The sequence below is a fragment of the Brachyhypopomus gauderio genome, chromosome 16 (genome assembly GCF_052324685.1).
Source record: "Brachyhypopomus gauderio isolate BG-103 chromosome 16, BGAUD_0.2, whole genome shotgun sequence".
Classification (NCBI taxonomy): Eukaryota; Metazoa; Chordata; class Actinopteri; order Gymnotiformes; family Hypopomidae; genus Brachyhypopomus; species Brachyhypopomus gauderio.
The window spans coordinates 9300659-9316762 of record NC_135226.1 but is presented as its reverse complement, the minus strand read 5'-3'; the positions used below and the strand labels follow the sequence as shown (position 1 = coordinate 9316762).

At 39.2% G+C, this 16104-nt stretch overlaps 1 protein-coding gene across 2 annotated transcripts; it reads right to left on the bottom strand.

The window, feature by feature from the left end:
* Nucleotide 1: 1 nt before the first annotated feature.
* Nucleotides 2-15645, bottom strand: LOC143477914 (NACHT, LRR and PYD domains-containing protein 3-like). 2 transcript variants are annotated; one of them, XM_076976787.1, is made up of 16 exons: nt 15266-15645; nt 14964-15062; nt 12570-12686; nt 12125-12241; nt 11350-11466; nt 10907-11023; nt 8841-8909; nt 6991-8757; nt 5139-5300; nt 4778-4969; nt 4349-4522; nt 3973-4143; nt 2491-2664; nt 2115-2285; nt 1771-1944; nt 2-1647 (listed from the first exon to the last, which is right to left on the bottom strand). In XM_076976787.1, the coding sequence occupies exons 2-16, from the start codon at nt 15014-15016 to the stop codon at nt 1476-1478; spliced, it is 3747 nt and encodes a 1248-aa protein (XP_076832902.1). In that variant the 5' UTR covers nt 15017-15062; nt 15266-15645; the 3' UTR covers nt 2-1475. The 2 variants fall into 2 exon arrangements, with proteins under 2 accessions (XP_076832902.1, XP_076832903.1); XM_076976788.1 differs by lacking the exons at nt 12570-12686; nt 15266-15645 and having other exon boundaries at nt 14964-15139.
* Between the last annotated feature and the right edge of the window lie 459 nt (nt 15646-16104).

Sequence of the window (16104 nt, the reverse complement as noted above, 5' to 3'; positions counted from 1 at the left end):
CTCAGGGAAAAAGGATGGTTTAATATAGAAAGTGCGCAAACCGAAATAAGGATATAATGACCAGCGGTCAACTGGTACAAAGACAAGACATATATAAACAACAAACGACCCTCAGGTGAGACGGATCACGGGCACAAAATTATACTCTGTGCTGCAGTAGCGAACCGTGACCATTATACCTGGGCCCGCTCCCATCCCCCCCAAAAAAAATTTGTTTCCTCTAATAAACTGCAATTAAGAAAAAATTAAAATTGAGACAACAGTACAGCTTTAGAAACGCAATAAACAATAATATGTAAACAACGCGCACGAGGGCATCAAAGGAATGCATCGAAACTAGCTAGCGGTGGTAAGCTAACGACAGCTAGCGTCGCCACAGCGGGCGGAAATTATCATACAGTTAAACCCGCCCACTAAGAGGGAAGATATGATTGGTCAATTTTGCTGTCATTTGAAACTGGTATTGCGCTGAATTATAACTGCCAGGCCCTCTGTAAAGGAACAGCGGGCATCACAGTCCTGATAGGGGAAGACACAAGCTCATAGGCTTCCACTTAACCCCTCACCTTCCAACACATATTGAATAGACACGGGTGAATAATTTATTTGCTTATATTGTTGTAATTGTTTAGATGTTGATTGTCAAACTGTTAGTAGATATATATATTTATGTTTTAAGAATACTTTAGGCCCTCTGAGAGGGTGTAGAGGGCCCTGACCGTTAATACACAAAACACAATCAAAATGTCCTCAAAAACATTTACTGAATAAGCCATTTATACTATTTTCATTCATGTAACTCTTAACAAATCTACCCATAAAATGTTATGTCAAAATAATCTGAACTAAACCGTCACACCTATAAAAACACACCTACAAAAAGGCACAATGTCAAGCATCATCTTATCAATCATAAGGATGTGGTCACAGATCTCCCTAACGCCCCTTATGGTCATCCCATGGTTTACGGCACTATCTACAAAAACTGCTTAAACATCTTTTGAAGTGTTTCTTTGTCTTCGATGTTCTCTTAACCAGGCATGGCCTCTTCCTTTCTGGGGTCTGCTTGCTTCATTTTCGGTTTGTCTTTGCATAGTTTGGCTTTTTCCTGAATCACTGTGTGAATTGCAAAATTTACTAAATATGATGATCCACTGTGTTTTTACATGTGGGATGATGGTTAGTTCATTGGCATTTTGAGCTTTTATTGGTGACAGCAGTGATCAGGAAAATGACATGGGTGTTTTTTCAGTCAGAATGGAATAGTGAGCACAGAAGTATGTGCAGAATTTTGCAAAATGAGTGCGGTGAGTGAAGTTTGTGGAATCAACAAGTATGTTAAAAGTTGAGAAGAAGTGGTGTCTGGTTATGGTATTAAACATAAGAAATCCATTTCTTGATGTATTAATTAACTTGCACTGCATATTCAAATGAGAAAATGATATTGACCTGTAATAGTCATATTTAATACACATTTATAGTTGTAGTTTGCATTGCGGACTCCGTAGTCCATTAGAAATCAGCTTCTCTCTTGAACGCTCCAGGCCATTCACACTCAAGTCCAGCTCTCGCAGACATGAAGACTCTGAGCTGAGAAATAAGGTCAGAGCTGCAATGCTGTTATCTGTGATGCCACATTCATTTAGCCTGTAGGGCAGAGTGATACAGAAAGTTACACTTTACACTACAATGAATGTTATTCCTGTGACTACCAAAACATTTCTAAAAACATTTTGCAAAAAAAGTATGATCACTGATCATGTTACTTACTTTAATGTCTCAAGTCCACACTGTATGTTCTCCAGAGAAGTAAGGAGGTGCTTCACTCCTAAATCTCCTGGACAATTCCTGCCTAGATCCAGTACTCTAAGGTAAGAGGGGTTTGACCTCAAAGCTGATATAAGAGATTGAAAGCCTCCTAGTTTGACCTTGCAATTTAAAAGCCTTTAAATAAAGAATGAAAACACTTTATTAATGTTATCTTATGGGTCCTGGTTAACAAAACAACAAAATTAACGAACAGACATTATATTTTAATTACATCCCCAAAGTGCTTTTATATACATAATTTACAGAGTGAACAATATAACATTATTACTGCAAACTGATCTTACATCAGTGCCTCGAGTTTACAGTTTGGATTCTTCAATCCAGAAGTAAGCAGCGTCACTCCTTCATTTCGGAGCTCATTGTGACACAATGAGAGTGTTTTCAGGGTTGAATTTGTACTCAGTATTAGACCCAGTGCTGCACAGCTGTCTGCTGATAGGTTACAGTTATTCAACCTGAAAATACATTTAAACATCAGATTTACATGGGAATAACCAAACTTGATCAAGGTTTAATCGACATTATTACTACAATCTACGATATTGAATATTGATTGGTTTATCTCAGTTAACACTCAAAATGCTAAGTTGTAACTCACTTAAGTGTCTCAAGTTTACATGAAACTCACAATAAAACTCACAATGCCAAATTATAACTCACTTAAGTGTGTCTAGTTCACATGAAACTTTCTTTAAAGTATTAGAAAGCTCTTTGACTCCTGAGTCTCCTATGTTGTTCTGGCTCAGGTCCAGTTCCCTTATGTGTGAGGACTTAGAACTCAAGACTGGACCCAGAAAGCCACACCCCTCGGTTGTAATGCCACAGTTACTCATCCTGTAGAAAACAAAAACATGAGCTTAATGAGATAAAATAAGACAAATGTTAAATTCTAGCATGTCATGTTCTTTTCCACAGGCTCGTTCTTAGTAGACCATTCCAGTCGTAATTCACCATACGTTATACAGAGGAGTCAATAAACAGCTGAAGACGTCATCTCTTTTTATTTCTAAAATGTCCCTTGTATGAAACTGCACACAGAAAGTAGATGCATTTGAGAATTTATATTCATGAAGAATCCTATATATTTACCTCAGAATCTCAAGTGTACAATTGTTAGATAGTCCAGTAAATGTATGCACGCGATATTTCTGAAAAAATCTCTGTAGCATTTTGGAAATCAATTGTATTGCACTGATTATGTTACTAAGGGCGTACTCACACTAGGCACGGTTTGCTCATTCCGTGCTGGGGCCCGGTTATCCCCCTCCCCACTCCCCCTCTGGCCTGCACTCACACTGGCTTCAGCAACCCGGCCCGAGCACGCTTACGTCATCACAACGCCGCTTTATTTGGAAAAAAAGCGCGCTCGCACAACACTATGGAGTTCACGATTCTCTTTTTATTGTATTTTTGGAGTCGTTTTGGAAGTGCAGAAACACGGTGCAAGCACAGATTTATCGATAATTTAACACAACGATTGTCTGCTAATCGCTTTGCCGCTATGATTGTTTAACGTGAGCGTCGCATCACTGATGTCATGTTTGAGTTCCAGCGAAATGAACCAATCAGACGAGGCACCAAGCGGGCCCGGGCACGGATAGCGCTCACACTAGAAGCGAACCGTGCCCGAGTCCACATGAATCGTGCCCTGGCCCACCTCTTCAAGCGGGCCCGAGCACGGTTAACTGATCCGGGCCCGGGCACGGTTGGAGCGCTCACACTAGCCAAACGAACCGTGCTTCGGCAGGCAACCGTGCCCGGGCCCGGATCACAGAGCCTAGTGTGAGTACGCCCTTACTTTAATGTCTCAAGTCCACACTGTATGTTCTCCAGAGAAGTAAGGAGGTGCTTCACTCCTAAATCTCCTGGACAATTCCTGCCTAGATCCAGTACTCTAAGGTAAGAGGGGTTTGACCTCAAAGCTGATATAAGAGATTGAAAGCCTCCTAGTTTGACCTTGCAATTTAAAAGCCTTTGAATAAAGAATGAAAACACTTTATTAATGTTATCTTATGGGTCCTGGTTAACAAAACAACAAAATTAACGAACAGACATTATATTTTAATTACATCCCCAAAGTGCTTTTATATACATAATTTACAGAGTGAACAATATAACATTATTACTGCAAACTGATCTTACATCAGTGCCTCGAGTTTACAGTTTGGATTCTTCAATCCAGAAGCAAGCAGCGTCACTCCTTCATTTCGGAGCTCATTGTGACACAATGAGAGTGTTTTCAGGGTTGAATTTGTACTCAGTATTAGACCCAGTGCTGCACAGCTGTCTGCTGATAGGTTACAGTTATTCAACCTGAAAATACATTTAAACATCAGATTTACATGGGAATAACCAAACTTGATCAAGGTTTAATCGACATTATTACTACAATCTACGATATTGAATATTGATTGGTTTATCTCAGTTAACACTCAAAATGCTAAGTTGTAACTCACTTAAGTGTCTCAAGTTTACATGAAACTCACAATAAAACTCACAATGCCAAATTATAACTCACTTAAGTGTGTCTAGTTCACATGAAACTTTCTTTAAAGTATTAGAAAGCTCTTTGACTCCTGAGTCTCCTATGTTGTTCTGGCTCAGGTCCAGTTCCCTTATGTGTGAGGACTTAGAACTCAGGACTGGACCCAGAAAGCCACACCCCTCGGTTGTAATGCCACAATTACTCATCCTGTAGAAAACAAAAACATGAGCTTAATGAGATAAAATAAGACAAATGTTAAATTCTAGCATGTCATGTTCTTTTCCACAGGCTCGTTCTTAGTAGACCATTCCAGTCGTAATTCACCATACGTTATACAGAGGAGTCAATAAACAGCTGAAGACGTCATCTCTTTTTATTTCTAAAATGTCCCTTGTATGAAACTGCACACAGAAAGTAGATGCATTTGAGAATTTATATTCATGAAGAATCCTATATATTTACCTCAGAATCTCAAGTGTACAATTGTTAGATAGTCCAGTAAATGTATGCACGCGATATTTCTGAAAAAATCTCTGTAGCATTTTGGAAATCAATTGTATTGCACTATCCTGCTCTGTGCTACTGGAGGGTTTCGATCCTATGACAGAATGCAGAAAATTACAGGACTTTTCTCTGCTGACAGAGCAATCCATGCTGCAGACACAAGAACAAAATACAGTTTCATCACAGGTAAATTAGTATCACATTACCTTTAATATTGATACATTTATATGTCTTTTTTATTTACATTTTTATAATCATCATTACCCACTATTAGTGGTATAATATAATGATAGTTTAGTTGACTAAGAGACAAACATACCTCATTGTGTCTAGAGGGCAATTGAATCCAGCACAAAGCAATCTCAACCCTGAATCCTGCACATTATTGTTACTGAGGTCCAGTTCTTTTAAGGTCGATGAGACAGAGGAAGCTGCAGCTAGCATCACACAACTTTTAACTGTGATGTTACAGTTAGCCAGCCTGAGAGAATAATTGTGCAACATTTCACCATTTCAGCATTCAGATTAAAGAATTCATGTAATCTAAATATAAATTAACAAAATGTTATGAAATAACATTTAAAATGAAACACAACACACAATGTAAATCACTGGTGTACTTTACATGACATTTTCTATATCAAACTTTTCAAAATGTGGTCTTCTTTTAAAGCTGTAATGATCTATTTTAAGAGCTTTCAATCCTGGTAGATTGCTACAATAACTACGATAACTACAATAACTGAAAAATGTGGATATCCTGTCTTTTTTAATCAGCAATTAAAAATCTCAACATCGTTTCAACAGGTTAGGAAATATGTCTACACATGGGTGGGCACATTATGAGCGAACTTATATTCTCCAAGTTCTACTATGAATTTATGCAGATTTGTGTGTATGTGTGTGTGTCAGTGTTAATTTCGTTGACGAATAATTTTCGTCATAGTTTTCGTCAACGAACCTTTTTTTCATGACGAAAACGAGACGATAACTAAATTAAAACTATACGAAGGGATAAAAACGACGTCGAAATTAAAGGACATTTTCGTCAACGAATAAAAACGAGACGAAAATATTGGCCAGCGACGACATTCAATCAGACCTGATTTAGTTTAGTGAAAGGTAGGGATAAGTTAAGAAGAGATCCAACCGTAACTACTTTAGCGTACACGGAGAGGCGGGACAAACCGGGTAACCATCCAATCAGAACTAACGTCTTCACATCGCACAGAACCCGGGAAGACCAAACCAGCCTGTGAACTGTGGTCACTCATGAAATTCAACTCGAAGTTAACTCGAGAAATATGAGCAGCGATATATGGACACATTTCTTATTTGACTTTGAGAAAAACAAGACGCTGTGTGTGTGTGTGAGGGATGATGATGTCGGGACAAATACGACAAATGAAACGACATCTGCGGGCTATGGCATTGTTTTACGGCGCCCAGTTTTATATAGAATGTAATATGCATTGTTCATAAACTCCATGTTTTCAGGTAGAGCGGACCTACTGGTCATCAATGTTTTGTTATTGTTATGCTCAATAACTATAAGTTCAGGTCAGTAGAGTTGTTTGGAAATTTGTTTTTGTATATATTGCACATACCAAAAATAATATTCTGTAACTGGTTAATAAATGGTTCATTTTGTGCAAGTGTATATAATGACTATTACACCATTTATATTTTAGTCAACTAAATTCTTTTGATATTTAGTCGACTAAATTCTAATGATAATTAGTCGACTAAAACTAGACTAAGCCTAAAAACAAATCAATGACTAAATTATGACTAAAACTAAATTACATTTTAGTCAAAAGACTAAGACTAAAACTAAATCAAAAATTGCTGTCAAAATTAACACTGGTGTGTGTGTGTGTGTGTGTGTGTGTGTGTGTGTGTGTGTGTGTGTGTCAGTTTGTGGGTTGTTTATGCACTATTTCCAAGAAAATTTTATGGAAAACTAGTTTTTAATATTGGACTGATAGTTTAAGCCTCAAAACATACATTAATATTTTGTCATACATTCATATTTCATTTGAACAGTTTCACAATTTGTATTTACTAAGCTTATTCTTGGACTACCTCACTGTGTCAATAACAAATTACTAATGGCATAGGTTTAGAGAGAATGTTAGAGGCATTAGAAAATATCTAAATCACGTATTTACCTGACATTTGTTGAAAAACAGACCACTGGAAACAAATGTAGAAGAGTCTCATCTGTTCTGCCATATTTACCAAGTTCAAAAACATCCAGCTTATCATCTGATGTGAGTAATACAAAAACAACTGCTGACCAAAGTTCACTGGAGAGACCACGCTCATGCAAGTCTCCTTTACTCAAGAAAGCCTGGATTTCTTCCACAAGAGAGCAGTCATTAAGTTCACTGAGACAGTGGAAGAATTTGACAGACGTTTGACGACAGACTTGAGTCCTAATTTTCTCTTTCAGGTACTCAATGGTGTCTTGTGTTTCATTGAGACTGCGGTTTTGTGCCAGAAGGTCTTGCAGAAGAACCTGATTAGACTCCAATGAGAAGCCCACTAGAAAACGAAGAAAGAGATCCAGATGACCAGTAGTACTCTCCAAGGCTTTATCGATTGCACATTTGTGCAAACTTAATAATGTCACAGGGGGGTCAAGCACATTTTGCTCAGGGTCAAGCACATTTGTGTTGTTGTTGTACAAGCTCAAGAACACATAGAGAGCTGCGAGGTGCTCCTGAATGGTGAGGTGCACAAAGCTGTAGACCTTCCTCTGGAAAAGCCCAGATTCCTCTGTGAAGATCTGTGTGCACAGTCCGGAGTACACTGATGCCTCTTTGACATCAATGCCACACTTTTTAAGGTCTTCCTCATAGAAGATCAGATTGCCTCTTTCAAGTTGCTCAAATGCCAGCTTTCCAAGTTTAAAAATCATTTCTTTATTTGTGCCTTTGTTTTCAGAATATTTAGTTTTTGCTGTTTTGGTCTGTGTGACAAGGAAGTATGTGTACATCTGAGTTAAACTGGTTGGCATCTTCTCTGATGGAGAATCAACCATGATTCTCTCAAGAACAGTGGCTGCAATCCAACAGAACACTGGAATATAGCACATGAAGTAAAGGTTCCTTAATGTCTTCAGGTGAGTGATAACTTTGTTGACCAGGCTTTGGTCACAAATTCTCTTCCTGAAGTACTCTTCTTTCTGTGGATCATTGAATCCTTGAACATCTGTTATGCGATGAATACATTCAGTGGGGATGCGGTTAGCTGATGCTGGTCGAGAGGTGATCCAGATGTGTGCAGAGGGCAGCAGATTCCCCTTGATGAGGTTTGTCAACAAGACATCTACTGACGTAGCCTTTGTAGCGTCACATAAAGTCTCGTTATTCTGAATATCTAAATGAAGGCGATACTCATCTAGACCATCAAAAATGAAAATAAGGGAATGAGTTTTAATTTGTTCTAAAACTGTATCAACTTCTTTTGTGAAAAAATGCTCAAGAAGACTAATTAAGCTGTAGTTTTTGTTTGTCATCAAATTCAGCTCCCTGAATGGAAGAGGAAATATAAAATGGACCTGTTGATTTGCTTTGCCTTCAGCCCAGTCCAGAATGAATTTCTGCACAGAGACAGTTTTCCCAATGCCAGCCACACCCCTTGTCAGCACAGCTCTGATGGGTTTGTCTTGTCCAGGTAGTGGCTTAAAGATGTCATTGCAGTTAATTGGTATGTCCCCTGTTAATCCCTTACATGCTGCCTGAATTTGGTCCACCTCATGCTGAATACTGAGTCCTTGGTTTACCACTTCGATGATGTAGAGTTCGTTATAGACCTGATTGAGAGGTACTGGGTTTCCCTGTTTTGCTGTTCCCTCCAATAGATGCTGATATCTCTCACGAAGAATTAATTTCAGTTTTTTACCATATGTCTCCAGGACTTTGGATCCATATCTGTAAAATAATAATGAATCTGAAAACATGTTTACCTTACATTTTGGATCGACAATTTTAATGATCTGTTCTACGTTGATTACCTTGCTTCTATGGAGTCATTCTTCATGGGCTGTTTTGGTCCAGAAGTCAACATATTTTTCTGTATTTTCCTGACACATACAACAATTAATTAAAATTTTATGAAGCATCTCTGGTATATGTACATAATATTCCTCCTACTGTTTGTATTAAGCTTTTTCCCCTTTATTCTTTATTGTTATATGTATGTTTTGTGAGGTAATTTTTTAAAATATCATCATTAACATAAAAACCTTATGCAAATTTGTGGGAACTAATAGTAGCATTTCTATTTATCTTTGTGTGTTTGTTTGTTTGTTTTCAGGTAAATATTCCAATAATGTTCCAACAATAATGATTTAGGCTCAGGGGTAATGTCACGGTGGGGAGGCCGGGTCGCTACCAGAGGGCGCATGCCTCAACTCACACACCCTCACAGTACACGCCCCTGAGCACCAAACCACTCCCTCGGTCCCAATCAGGGGCGGACTGGGGAGAAAAAGTGGCCCAGGAGTTCCTGACAGACTGGCCCACTATATATATATATATATATATCTGTATGTGTGTGTGTATATATACTGTGTATATATATATATATATATATATATATGTGTGTGTGTGTGTGTGTGTATACTGTATATGAATCTATGCATGGCACGTAGTGTATATGACGGCGTTTATTGTCATATGGACAATATTAATTCCAGCCATAATATGATTACAAAGCCACATAGTGGCTTTTAAATAGTCCACCATAAGACCACCAAACAAGTTGTTTTACGCAAAGTGCATCCTAAAGAACAACCTACAACTCTAACGTGGGTATTTCTTCCTCTTACCTATTTGTGGTGGTTAGTTTTAATCTAAGAATTTCAATAGCTTAAAAAAAAAACAGTTGCGTCCATGTTAACCGTGTTAAGGTCATTTGTACATGGTGCTTTAGACGTTGCAGAGGCGACAGCAGTACATTTAAAAAAACATGTTATCCAGGGTGCGAATTATACAATGATAATTGGGGGGGTCAAGTTTTTTTCAGGGTGTAAATGAAAACCAGTACAGCGCAAGCGTGTGCTTCAGTAAACTGAAGTCTTACCATCCTTACAGTGTCTTGCTTTCTTACTGTAATGTCTACAGCACGTAAATGATAAATCTATTACATCACCTGACCGATAATGAGTCAGGCAGGCAAACGCGAATGGCTATTAACACGGAATGGTATGATCCACTTTAGGGGTGCTTGAAATCGTATCAGAATATTCTTCCAGCCATAGACACTGCATTTTTTTTTGTAGTATTTAACATTATATGTGAGAAGTACATTTAAATGTTTTGACCCCCCCCAAATTATTGGTTTTGCCCCTTTAGGGGGTTGATGCCTTAAACGGGGGGGTCTGACCCCCCCCAATTCCCCCCGTAATTCGAACCCTGATGTTATCTACAATTTAAACTGCTGTATGTTTTCGTAGTCCGGCCCGGATTTTCTGGGACAAGTTGTTTTTTTTCTGATGTCCACTGCATACCGTCAGCCCGCCCAGTCCGCGGCCCGGTCCAACTCATTCATGTGTTTACAGGATCAGTCCGCGGCCGCGCTGAGCAGGTTAGTCTGACTGGAGCGGGGGATGTAATAACATCATTAAACAGCAGCGTGACTACGGGCCGGGGCCGCAATGCACGGCAGTGGCTCCTCCACGGGCTGAGTTAAACCACCGGCGGCCCACTAACCCATCGGCCCACCGGGGAAATCCCCGGTAGAAATGTATGCCAGTCCGCCCCTGGTCCCAATCACCGCAGTATTAGCACCTGTTCCTTGTTATGTTGTGCACCTTTTTAAACACACAGGTCGCTCTGTCCAGTACTGCATATTCACCCCAGTTGGCTGCTCAGCGCTGGACCTGCTCACTTCCTCGTGTGCTATTGGGATCCTACGACACTTAGCTGTTTTGCTGCTTCTGTTTCAATCTTTATTATTTAGTATGGAAAATAAAGACTGTACAATGCAACCCTCGCCTTTGGCCACCTCTGTCCTCGCATCACAGGTAATGAAAGACTATTGGTTTTGCCTTTATATGTTACTTGAGTATGAACCTACCTTTGGTCACATGTGGAGTCATCATCTTTTAAATTGATTGGCTGTTGCATTGACCTGTCACTCTTAAGTGATACAACACTTGCTACAGGTGAAACTGGCCTGCTGTCTTGGAATAAACTGTAAAGACACCAACACACAGTGGTTTAAAATAATTGATTAAAGTACATGCAGTTTACTGAAAACAAGTAATCAAATGAATACTGATTATATACTTTGAATTAAAACTACAAGTCTGTTAAGGTTAGTCCATATACTCTGGATACTGGTTTTACATGTCACTCCTTCGTAGTTGTAATATAAATTATATTTAGTTGAATTTAAAGTGTTCAATAAGAGGTGCTATTTCATAATAAAGAAAAGTCAGTATGTTTTGATTCTACTTGTCTGTAGCTCAACATTTACAATAGAATACTATAGAATTAGAGCTACACTCATCAACTTACCTTTGGTCACATGTGGAGTCATCATCTTTTAGATTGATTGGCTGTTGCATTGACCTGTCACTCTTAAATGATACAAAACTCACTACAGGTGAAACTGGCCTGCTGTCTTGGAGTAAACTGTAAAGACACCAACACACAGTTGTCACGTTGAGGACCCCGGCCCCTCCCCTTTGGGCGTGTGTTTACGTTGTCCACGTGTCATCGTCTGCGTCTGTGGATCTTCGTGGTGGTGGTTATGTCTAGTGATAATCCGTCGCACCTGTGACTCGTCTCGTCATCACGTGGGGCTAATGTGGTTTGTCTACTTAATGTGCGTTCGCGCAGTGTCCTGTGCTCGTCGTTGTTAAGTCTGCACGTTGTGTGCTTTGTGTGTATGTTTATCGTGTGCTATTGCGCAATATAAGTAAAGTGACGCTTGTTGCATCAAGGATTCGTGTCTCGTCCTTCACGCCGCACCCGCCGTCACAACAGTGGTTTAAAATAATTGATTAAAGTACATGCAGTTTACTGAAAATAAGTAATCAAATGAATACTGTTTATATACTTTGAATTAAAACTACATGTCTGTTAAGGTTAGTCCATACACTCTGGATACTGGTTTTACGTGAGACTCCATCGTAGTTGTAATATAAGGTTATATCTAGTTGAATTTAAGTGTTAGATTAAAGGTACTATTTCATAATAAAGAAAAGTTAGTATGTTTTGATTTTACTTGCCTGTAGCTCAACGTTTACAATAGAATACTGTAGAATTAGAGCTACACGCATCAACTTACCTTTGGTCACATGTGGAGTCCTCATCTTTTAGATTGATTGGCTGTTGCATTGACCTGTCACTCCTAAATGATACAACACTCACTACAGGTGAAACTGGCCTGCTGTCTTGGATTAAACTGTAAAGACACCAACACGCAGTGGTTTAAAATAATTCATTAAAGTACATGCAGTTTACTGAAAATAAGTAATCAAATGAATACTGTTTATATACTTTGAATTAAAACTACATGTCTGTTAAGGTTAGTCCATACACTCTGGATACTGGTTTTACGTGACACTCCTTCGTAGTTGTAATATAAGATTATATCTAGTTGAATTTAAGTGTTAGATGAGAGGTACTATTTCATAATAAATAAAAGTCAGTATGTTTTGTCTTTTTACTTGTCTGTAGCTCAATGTTTATAATAGAATACTATAGAATTAGAGCTACACTCATCAACTTACCTTTGATTACATGTGGAGTCATTATCTTTTAGATTGATTGGTTGTTGCATTGACCTGTCACTCTTAAAAGACACAGCACTCTCTACAGGTGAAACTGGCCTGTTGTTTTGGATTAAACTGTAAAGACACCAACATGCAGTGGTTTATAGTTTGTAATGAGTTTGTTTATAGTTTGTAATTGAGACACATAGAGATTACTGTAAGACAGGGGTAATCAATTAAATCTTTCCGCGGTCCATTTTTGGCAGATAGCTCAGACCTTAGGTCCGGTTCCGCGGTGGCGAACGAAAGTTGTTGAGCGGGGGGGGTGGCGAACGAAAGTTGTTGGGGGGGGGGGGCGAACGTAACACTCAAATGGGTGGTGAACGTAACACTCGTCTGAAAATAAATTCTCCGGTTTAAAATATAGTCTCCCGTTAAAATTTTTTTGGCATTTGGGTCCGTATCCAGTTAATCAGGAATGTGATTGGGTCCGGACAGGACGGCGTTTGGGTCCGGATCCGGACCGCGGTCCGCCATTTGGTGATACCTGCTGTAAGAGGTTATAGTTTACTAACAATCCTGTTCAATCCATAAACTGAATTAAGGTGAAAGTTCAGGTTGGTCCACAGCTGGACCAAGTCTATTGGTTCTAATTGACGCTTCTTCCTACTGATGAAAGACTATATGACTGATTTGCATATTTACCCATTTAACACTTCAGATAAAAAGAACCTTCTTTACTCCATTAATTGTAATATAGCATAGTCAGTGGGTCTTGATATAACTTCTCTGTGACTCAATATTTACATATGAATACTAAATATAAGAGCAAATTAATTCAGTAAAATAATGGTGAGGTGAGCATGTTTCTTCAGTTCAAGTGGACAGGAGGATCAGGTAAATGAAATGAACCAGACCAAAGAAAATAATCACTTAAAGGATGTTTATCATGAATGGCTCCTCCCAGGGGCGCAGATGTCACTGGGGACGGGGGGGACATGTCCCCCCCAGATTTATATTGAAATGAAATGTGCCATATTTTGTCAATTGTGATTTTTTACACCCCAATCGAAATTTGTCCTCCGCTTTTAACCCATCTGTGCAGTCAGAACACACATACACACTAATGATTACTAGGGGGCTGTGGATCACACGTGCCCAGAGCGGTGGGCAGCCCTAGCCCGGCGCCCGGGGAGCAGTTGGGGTTAGGTGCCTTGCTCAAGGGCACCTCAGTCATGGCCTGTCTGGGAATCGAACCCACGACCCTCCAGTCACAGGACCAGTTCCCTAACCGCCAGGCCATGACTGCCCCATATTGACCCCATCCAAAATCTAGCATCTAGATTTCGTGTCCCCCCCAGATTAATATTGAGGTCATCAACAGACGGACCGTGGTCCGGATCCGAACAAATTACGTTCGCCACCCCCCCCCCCCCCCTCGCTCAACAAATTACGTTTGCATAAACGTATATATTGTACAGCTTGGTCCCCCTCACTTCAGAATTTCCATCTGCGCCCCTGGCTCCTCACCCACCTGTCAATCACACCTGTGGTTTCATTTTCCTTGTAATGTTTCAGTTTGTTTGTGTACCTTCCAGTTTCTGTTGTAGCCTGTTGTTTTCTTGTTTAAACTTTAACTCGTGTTTTCTGTTCGTCATGTATTCAGTAACATTCTGTGTTGATAAACTGATCTTGGATCATTCTAATGACTATGATTGTGGATTTGCCCTGAATAAATATCACTGTTCTCAATGTTCTTTCAGGGGCTGTTGATTGGGTTGAGATCGGGTTTTGCATTGTCATGTCACTATTAGACGATACACCACCCACTTCAGGTGAAACTGGCATGTTGATTTAGAATAAACTGGATACACAATCACCAGCACACTGATTTATAATGATTGATTAAAGCACATGCAATACTCAAAATAAGTAAACAAATAAATCCTGTTCATATAATTTGAAATAAAATGCCATGTCTGTTAAGATTATGCCATGTCATTGCATTCTGGTTACTGGTTTCACCTGATGATTTTTCCTGGTTGTGATACAAGACTTTAATATGACTAATTTGCATCTTAAACCATTTTACTCTTCACAGGAAATTGGGCATTCTTTGCTTTCTTTTCATTGACCTGTCACTCTGAAAAGGTAAATCACTTGACCGATTTGTTGCATTGGACTGAAAAGTAAAAGTCAAAAATGTATTTGTATGGAACTTTTAACAACAACTGTTGTCACTGTCACAAAGCAGCTTTACACACGTCCATGTCCAAGCCTTCACTGAGCAAACCAAAGAAACCATCATCACAGTGTGCAGATTATGGAAAAATAAAGAAATCAACCCTAAAACTAATATAGATAATAAACCCTTAGTATGATTCTAATAGATGAAAATCAAGCATTTCTCACCTTGAGGCTGGACTGACAGGTCCATTGACCATTTCCATTTCTTTCATGTCCATTTCTTTCAACCGACTAGAAACTATTTATAATTTTCCATCAGAAATGCTGCAAGTTAGAAGTAAAGCTTCATGTCAAACACTGGCTTATACAAGGAAGTAAAAATGGTATGTGACAGAAAAAAGTGCTCAAGCTGGTCTTACTAGCTCCAGAAATATTTTACAAAGAACTGTTTCACTAGCAGTCTACACTGAGAAAACAATGTTGAAAAGCATTCTTTTGAACATAACTTGTCCACATTTGTCTCTCACCATATATGCAGGGGATTCCCTTGCACTCCTGGTGCATGAATGGCAACTCAAACTGTCAGTGTAATCTCTGACAGTGTAGTTCTCTTCCTGCTGAGATCCCCAACAGATAGTAAACAAGGTGTCACAAAGAAGACAGGAGTCTCTTTAATACTAAACTAATTATAATCAAGGTTACTTACATATTTCTGGCTACATCTTTATTACTAAAGACAGAAAGTGGATGCATTTTCTCATACTGAGTTGCTTGTTTTTGTTGGCCAATACTCTCATAATAGCTTGGGGCATAATAGCTAGGGGCAGGGTTGGAGTCGGCGTGAAGTGATAGAGTTATACTCAAAAATAAAAATAGCTTATCGGTCCATTCATCATGGCAGTGCTAGCATAGTGCAGCTTTGTTCTGAGAGTGGGAACTTGGTCTACTTGCCATTAAATGACTGTACAGATTTTTGTGTACACAAACATTTGGACCTGCAGTTAAATATACACAAAAGGACACAACTTTGTGTGTTATTTTGTGCATATTCTTGTCTTTTAATTAGCAAATTGCTGCATATTGAACGCAGTCCACTGCAACAAAAGGATGTAGTGTGTGGTTTCAGGGCAATAAGAATGTCACAGGCAACTAAATTAATTATACGCAGGGGCTGTGAGTGGATCCGACACAGGAAGCAGGAAGACACCAGACATAAAACTGGAGCTGCAAGTTATTGTGGCCCAGTGCAATATTTTAAACCTGTCTTAACTGCCTTAAAAACCCCACACAGAAATAATGGTACTGAGCACTTAAAGTGTGTCTTTCTCACATATTTCCTGCCAATGCCATCTTCTCTCCCAGACAG